The sequence below is a fragment of the Ciconia boyciana genome, chromosome 27 (genome assembly GCF_034638445.1).
Source record: "Ciconia boyciana chromosome 27, ASM3463844v1, whole genome shotgun sequence".
NCBI classification, from domain to species: Eukaryota; Metazoa; Chordata; class Aves; order Ciconiiformes; family Ciconiidae; genus Ciconia; species Ciconia boyciana.
This window is the reverse complement of record NC_132960.1, coordinates 1,867,560-1,875,546: the sequence shown is the minus strand read 5'-3', so window position 1 is coordinate 1,875,546 and position 7,987 is coordinate 1,867,560. Positions and strand designations below refer to the sequence as shown.

At 48.1% G+C, this 7,987-nt stretch overlaps 2 protein-coding genes across 2 annotated transcripts; both read left to right on the top strand.

The window, feature by feature from the left end:
- Nucleotides 1-1,430, top strand: HOXC6 (homeobox C6). Its single transcript, XM_072847324.1, is given in 3 exon segments — nucleotides 1-400; nucleotides 1,121-1,353; nucleotides 1,356-1,430. Coding segments are annotated over 3 exon segments (708 nt in total).
- A 3,771-nt stretch (nucleotides 1,431-5,201) lies between these two features.
- Nucleotides 5,202-6,682, top strand: HOXC5 (homeobox C5). The gene is made up of 2 exons (XM_072847370.1): nucleotides 5,202-5,658; nucleotides 6,468-6,682. The coding sequence occupies exons 1-2, from the start codon at nucleotides 5,202-5,204 to the stop codon at nucleotides 6,680-6,682; spliced, it is 672 nt and encodes a 223-aa protein (XP_072703471.1).
- The last annotated feature ends 1,305 nt before the right edge of the window (nucleotides 6,683-7,987 follow it).

The following is a 7,987-nucleotide window of genomic DNA, read 5'->3' as shown; positions in this document are numbered from 1 at the left end:
ATGAATTCCTATTTTACAAACCCATCTTTATCCTGCCATCTAACCAGTGGCCAAGAGGTGCTTCCCAACGTAGCCCTCAATTCAACTGCCTATGACCCTGTCAGGCATTTTTCTACTTATGGAGCAGCCGTGGCTCAAAACCGGATTTATTCTTCTCCTTTTTATTCACCGCAAGATAATGTTGTGTTTAGCTCCAGCCGAGGACCTTATGACTATGGATCTAATGCTTTTTACCAAGAAAAAGACATGCTTTCTAGCTGCAGGCAAAATTCTATGGGACATAATACACAGACATCAATCGCACAGGATTTTACCAGTGACCAAAACAGGAACACTTCGCAAGAACAAAAAACTAGCATTCAAATATACCCATGGATGCAGCGTATGAACTCCCACAGTGGTAAGTTTTACAGCTCGGAGATATAAATTAAATAAACTGAACCATCTTTACGACCTTCTCCCTAGCAGAACAGGCTGAGCGACTTTTTATGGCCCCATAAAAACAATAATATAGCTCCTTCACAGTTGCAGCTACAGGCCTTTTATTTGTTAAGTTGTTGCAAGCAAATATGGCTTGTTATGCTCTTTCTAATTAAAAGACTTCGAGAGTGTAAAATATCTATAATAAAGTGCAGCGAGCTCTGCTCGGGAGTTAAGCACAAAATATTACCGGGGTAAAAATAAGTTTTAATGACGGGTGCGGGAAGTGCGGCGGTGGCGGGTTCCCCGCACCAAGAGGGGCCGGGGGAAGCTCCCGTTCCCCCCCCCCCCGCTCCCCCAAATCCTCCAATTGGCAGAAATAATGTGGGAAAAAGAAGGGGGGGGGGGGGAGCAGCATCCCGGGAGAAAATGACCCGGGAGAAAACGCTGCGCGCACAGGGTCGATTTGATCCCAAAATAGAGATATTTAGGGTTTTTTTTTCTGGGGGGGGGGCGCTGGGGAGGGCAGGCGGCCGCGCTGCCGCCGGGGGTGGGGGGGCGGAGGAGGAGCGGGGCGGGCGCGGGGTTGCGCGGGGGCGGAGGGGTTGCGCGGGTGCGGGTCTTCTTTCCCCCCCCCCTCCCCGCGTCCCCGTTCTACCGGGCTGACGATTTTTAGTCTGTTTTGTCTCGGCATCCCTAGGAGTGGGCTACGGGGCCGACCGCCGGCGGGGCCGCCAGATTTATTCCCGTTATCAAACCTTGGAGCTGGAGAAGGAATTTCACTTCAACCGGTACCTGACCCGGCGGAGGCGGATCGAAATCGCCAACGCTCTTTGCTTGACGGAACGACAGATTAAAATCTGGTTCCAAAATCGGAGGATGAAATGGAAAAAAGAAAGTAATTTGAGTTCAACCCTCTCCGGGGGGGGGCGCCCGCCGCCGCCGCCGCCGACAGCTTGGCCAAGGAGGAGAAGCGAGAAGAGACAGAGGAGGAGAAGCAGAAGGAGTGAAAAAGTGACAGCTCGGCGGCAGGACCCCCCCCCGACCCCCGACCCCCCCGTATTTATCACTGGAAGAATGTTTGGCTACGTTAAAAAAAAAAAAAGAATAAAAAATAATAATAATAATAATAATAATAATTAAGGGGGGGAGGATTTAAAAAAATAAGGTCTAATGTGGAAATGTGGACACCCCCTCCCCACCGCTACACAGTCCCGTCCCCCCCGCTCTCCCCAGTGCCCCCCCCCCGCGCACACATCTCAGCCATCGCCTATTTATCTGACTCGGGATAAGACTGTTTCAAGCCGCACACTCCCCCCTCCTCCCTCATCCCTCCGCCTCCCCCCCCCCAAATTGGGCATCCACCCGCCGCTGTGCCGGGTCGGACTGTGCCCAGCCGCTTCTCCTCCCCCCCAGCCAGAGCAGTTCTTCCTCTTTCCCCTGGTGAAAAAAAAATAAAAAATCTGATTTCCCTGAGAAAGCTCCTTCCACCTAAATATCGCATTTCCAAGAGCATCCTCCTTGTATTTAAGCAGATACCTGGGCTCATCGCTGCATACTACAAACTGTGACAGTTTCTGTGTGAATATTTTTAACTGTGTTTGTGGTACCTGTATTTATATTTATGTTTAGCACTGTAATGTTCCACAGTATAAAGTGAATGGAGTTCTATAGCAGTAGAAAAGGAAAAAAGAAAAAAAAAAAAAACCTTGTGTTACACCCTCTCATGTATAAAGGTCATGTCCAGAGGACTATGTTGAGTATTTAATAAAAACTGAATATTATTTTTAAAGTTTATAGAATGGCCTCTGAGCTTCAGTTGAAACCTTGCGTGTTGATAACAGCCTGTTAGAAAGTTCACTGATCTTCTGTGTGTTGTTCCTGAAAATCAGCTCCCTCTCTCCTTTTTCTCCCTCCTTCGTACCTCTCTCATTCAAGAGTATTCCAAAAAAAAAAAAAAAAAAAAAAAAGGGGGGGAAAAAAATTACATTTTGCTTTGTCTCCTTGAACTAGTCTTGTTACTGTATTGTTCGGTGGCATCAGGAATCTATGCCATACCTCTCGCTTCATGATTAAAAATGGATTTCCAAAGTTCAAAACAGTATATATTTCTTATTGCACCCTCCTCAGTCCAATACCAGGTCAAAGGTTCTGCTTCTTTGTTTTATTATTTTGATTTAATTTGAGCTCTACACAGCTGAGAATCCCCCAGCTCTGCGGAAGGACCCACTTCTCCCCCTCCTCCCCCGACTTATTTCGACCCAATAAACCTTTCCAGGGAGGGGGGGGAGTCACTTTTATCCAGAAACTCATCCTTAGGAGAACGGAAATTGTGGATATAACGCTGGGAAACAAACCCTGCTGCTGTGGATCGCAGGCTCGGAGAACCCATTGCGAAGGCTGGATAAAAAAAAAACAAACCTGCATTTTTCTCGCCTCTTTGTCACTGCTCTAATATCTGCTGGGCTGTTCACTTAGCCAGGGATGATATTTCCCTGGAAGCAGCTTAGTCCCCTTCAAGTTTTGGGTGGTTTTTTTTTAAGGAAACAACCAGGATTTGATGATAAGTGACCATAACCAGGAAAAAAAGGGAAGAGAGAAAAAAAAAAAAAAAAAAAAGCAGCCTGGGGAGGTTTTTTCAGCCCATCCTTTGCTCGTCTCCAGCCTGGAATGTGCAGGCGATTTTTACAAGGCGCAGGAAAGACGAAAAAAAACCCAACATCTCTCTTAAAACGAAAGAAAACCAGCAAACAGCACCAAGAAAGAGGAGCCAAGAGCGTTTTGCAAGAGGGTAACGACCTGGCCGGGGAGCAGGAGGCTCCCTGGGTGTAAACCAGTTTGAATTCCCCCCCTAAAAAAAGGACAAAAAAAAAAAAAAACAACCACCAAACCCCAACCAAACCAAAACCCAAACATATATCCACAACCACACATATATAATGCAGCGCCTATAGAGGGAAGGAAGGCGATATGTAACACCCGGCGCGTTCAAGGCATTCTCCGGCTGCTGAATGGAGACGGAATAGAAAGAAAACGTGCTCAGGTCTGCAAGGCAAAGCCCGCAGCGGGCTGGGGGGGCTCGGAGCTGCCCATCTCCCACCGCCCCCCCTCCCCACCCTGCTCCGGAGCAGAAGGGAGGGCTGGAAATTCAGATTTTTGAAGGTATTTATTTCCCCTTCGCCATGCCCTTTGAAGAGAGGGGCTGGTTTCTCCAGCGAGCAGCAGACAAGGAAGATCCAGGCTTCTGCCAGCAATAAATTGCACAAGAGGGGGGGGGGGGTGTCTGTGTGGGGGGGGGAAGGTAACAGGAATGTAAACTTTGGCGCATTGGAGGAGCTTCCATGCGAGGAGCAGCCCCTGCAGAACCCTCAGGAGCTTCCCCGGCCGCCACCGCTCCCCAAAACCTCGGAAAACAACGCGGGGAATGTGCTTCCTTCCAGGCAGCCCGCCGGTCTTCGTGCAATTAAAACAACAACAAAAAAGAGAAATTAAAAAGATGCGGAGGGAAGGCGCGGCTGCCGGCTGGCCCCCCGGCTTGCGCGCACCGAAAAGAGAGAAAAAATCCAAAAAAACCCAACCCAAAAAACCGCTTTGTTGGGTTTTCGTGGGGTTTTTTTCCTCCACACGCACCCGCGCAGCTGCGATTTTGGGGACGGAAGAACGCCAGCCCGCGCAAAAATGCGCGCAAGAATCCCCCCAAAGGACCGACAAAACCAAAAAAAAAAATCATAATTTTGCAAATCGCCGAGCGGGGCGCGGAGGCAGCTCGGACGCAACCTCCCCCCCCCCCCCCCTCCCTCCCCTCCCTCCCTCCCTCCCCTCCGCGGGGGCGGTGCGGTGCGCGGGGGGGCGCGGAGCGGCGGTGCGCTGCCGCGGAGCAGCACTAGGTGCCGCTGCCGCCTCGCCGTCCCGCGGCGCGCGCTGCCCGCGCTCCCCCGCGCTCCCCCGCGCACCCCCGGCGCGCTTCCGCGGGCGCCCATCAATAACCCGCCCCGGGGTCAGGGCGGCAAACGGATGAGTGGCCGGCGCCTTCACGTGACGCCACTTAAAGATCCCATATTTGGGCAGCGCGTAGAGGGGGGAAAAAAAAGAAAGAAGAATCCCCACCTATAAATTCTGGACTTTAGGAGGAACAAAACGCGCCCCCACCCCCACCCCCACACCCCCCACCCCTGAACTTCAAAGGGCCACAAATCACCCTAATCAAAGCGGTTGCAAAAAAAAAAAAGAAAAAAAAAGGGAAAAAAAAAAAGGGGGGGGAGAAGGAAAAAAGAGGAGGGAAAGAGGGGGGAAAGAAGAAAAAAGAGGAAAAAAGGGGGAAAAGAAGAGAGAGGGGAAGAAAGGGGGAAAAGAAGAAAAAAGAGGGGGACAAGAAGAAAAAAGAGGGAAAAAAGCGAGGGGAAAAAAGAAGAAAAAAGAGGGGAAAAAAGAAGAAAAAAAGAGGGGAAAAAAGAAGAAAAAAGAGGGGAAAAAAGAAGAAAAACAGAGGGGAAAAAAGAAGAAAGAAGGGGAAACAAGAAGAAAAAAGAGGGGAAAAAAGAAGAAAAAAAAAGGGGAAAAAGAAGAAAAAAGAGGGGAAAAAAGAAGAAAAAAAGAGGGGAAAAAAGAAGAAAAAAGAGGGGAAAAAAGAAGAAAAAAAGAGGGGAAAAAAGAAGAAAAAAGAGGGGAAAAAAGAAGAAAAACAGAGGGGAAAAAAGAAGAAGGAAAAAAGAGGGAACCCCCCTCCCCAAATTTTCTTTTCCCCCCCTTTTTTTATTTTTTTTTCCCTCCCCTCCTCCGCCATGAGTTCTTACGTCGCCAATTCGTTCTATAAGCAAAGTCCCCCCGTTCCTGCCTATGCCATGCAAAGTTATGGAAATTATGGAAGTGTGCCTGAGGTTCCGTCACCCAGGTACCGCTACAGTGGCTTGGATCTAAGCATCACACTCCCCTCCTCCGGGGCTGCCACCTCCCTCAGCGGCTTGGACATGTCTGCGACCCCCCGAGCTAACCCCGAGCGACCTTCCTGCACGGTCATGGGTTCTTCGGGGCATCCTTTAGCCAGAGACGAGCAAGCATCCCTAAATCCCGGGATTTACAGTCAGAAGAGTGCTAACACGACGCTGGAGGAGAGATCTAAGAGCTCGGCTGAAATCAAAGCTGAGCCCGTGCAAACAGCACAACAAGGAGGACCACAACTGCAGCAGCAACAACCTCCACAAATTTACCCCTGGATGACCAAACTACACATGAGCCATGGTAAAACTTTCACTTCTTGATTTTTGTTTCACAGGATTTTTCTTTTTTTTTTTTTTTTTTTTTTTTGCCTTGGGTTTTTATAGGCCATACGGGGCAAATAATAAAAAACCTGAGGTCGTAAATTTTACGACTAAGGCATCAATTGCTCGTAAAACTGTCCACTAAAAGGCTTAGAGGCTATATACGCCCAAATTTATGACAGCATAATTGGATCATAGAAACAAAACGTGTATAAAAGGCAATATTCCATTTTTTTGGGAAGGGGGGGTTAAAAATAACTTGAAATACACATGTTCTTTCAGGGCGAGCTTTAAAAAAAAAAAAAGACACCAGAAGCGAAGGTGGAGGGAAAGCGGGGAGAGATTTTTTTCCCCCCCCTCCACCTTCCCAGGGTTGAAAGGGGGGGAAAAAAAAGAGACAAGGTCCCCAAGAAAAGATATTTCCCTCCTTTGTACACTTCCTTATTGTCCGAGAGGAAACAGGTTCACTTCTGGCTCATCTACATGCGTTTGATCCGGGCTGCAGAAAGGAAGGGGGGGACTTGGGGGGCTGGAGGTGTTGGGGGAATTAAGGATTTCAAGCTACTTCGCTCCCTGCGTGCCCCAACAGCCCCAGCAAACTTCTGTAGGTTCTAGATGTGTAACCGGGTTTTATCATTAAAAAAAAAAAAAAGCATCATAATAAACAAAATTTCAAATCCCTCCAGAATTGCTTTGGCTTTTCATGCGGTGTCTTCCCTGGTGTTTGTTGGTTTTTTTGTTTTGTTTTGTTTTTTGTTTTTGTTTTTTTTTTTTTTATTCCCCCCCCAGAAACGGATGGGAAACGCTCCCGAACCAGCTACACCCGCTACCAAACTCTGGAACTAGAGAAAGAATTTCATTTTAACAGATACCTGACCCGGCGGAGGCGCATTGAGATCGCCAACAACCTCTGCCTGAACGAGAGACAAATCAAAATCTGGTTTCAAAACCGGAGGATGAAGTGGAAGAAAGATTCCAAGTTGAAAAGCAAAGAGGCTCTTTAGGTGGGATTGCAGGAGAATGGGGGGGGTCCCCTGCGGTTTTTTTTTGTTATTGGTGGTGGTGGTGGTGGGGTTTTGGGGTTTTTTTTGGTTGCCTTTCTTTTCCATCGCTTCTGGTGGAAGCTACCTTGAGGAAACTTTGATTTTGGGGTGGGGAGGGTGGGAGCTGCTGGATGGACTCTGGTCCGTACCCTCACAAATCCCTCAGACAAAGGAGAGCTCTTATTAGTATGCAAAAAAAAAAAAAAAAAAAAAAGAAAAAAAAAGAAAACCAACCCCAAACCAACCCCGCTGTTAGCTTCCTGCAAAAATTTAGTGTATCGCTCTTTAGGTTGTTACTGAGTGTCCTAACCTGTGCGCTCTTTGGGGGGAAAAAAATCACCGAGGAAAAAGAAAAAAAACCAAACCAAAACACCAAAAAGGCTTAACAAAAATTCCGCAGGGTGGCTGGGTCGTGTCGTCCTAGCTCTAAAAATCGCGATATTCATAGGAAAAATGAAAAAAGAGCTGGTGAAGGAGGAAAAAAGGAAAATTGCGGGGGGGGGGGGGGAGGGGGAGAAAAAACCAACCCCAAACGCAGTAAGTTTTGTGAAGTCCCGGCCTCTGCTCGCCCTGACGGGAGAAGGAAATCTGCTTTGCTGGGGATCGCCCAGGAAAGATGCTCTGGTACCTCCGCTTTGGCTCTCTCCAGTCGGAAAGAAAAAAATATTACCCCTCGCTGGGGCTGGGAAACCCCTAAAATCCACTTCTCCAACCCCGGAGAGGAGCCGGGGGGGTCCCTGGTGTGTGTTTGCGTGTTTTCCTTGGGACTCAGATGGCATCATTTTATTATTATTTGCATATAAAAGAAATGAATAGACTTTGGGGGGGGTGGGGGGGTGGGGGACACCGGTTTGCGCGGCTCCTCCGAAATCTCCGGGCAGGAAAGTGCAGCATGGGAGGTGGGGGAGGGAGAAATAGCCTCTGGACTTCATATTATTGTGTATTTATTTGTTGCGTAATTAATGTAGATTTGCTAAATGCTAAGATATATATTAAAAAAAAACAAAAAAAGCCAAGGCGAACCCCAATTTGTACATCTCTGTCTAAATTCAGTCCATTGCAGTAACTTCTTTTATTCCCCCCCCCCAGTGATGTACTCGGTATATTTATTAGTTGTCGTTTCGTCTGCGAAAGGGCGATGAAACTTCTATTTTGTCATATGGAATAAACAGTAAATAATCCAAAAGTTGGTGCGCCGGGCAGATATTTCTGTGCTCCTTCCCCGCCTTGGAGCAGCTTTCTGCTCCTCTGTTACTTTGGCGAAGT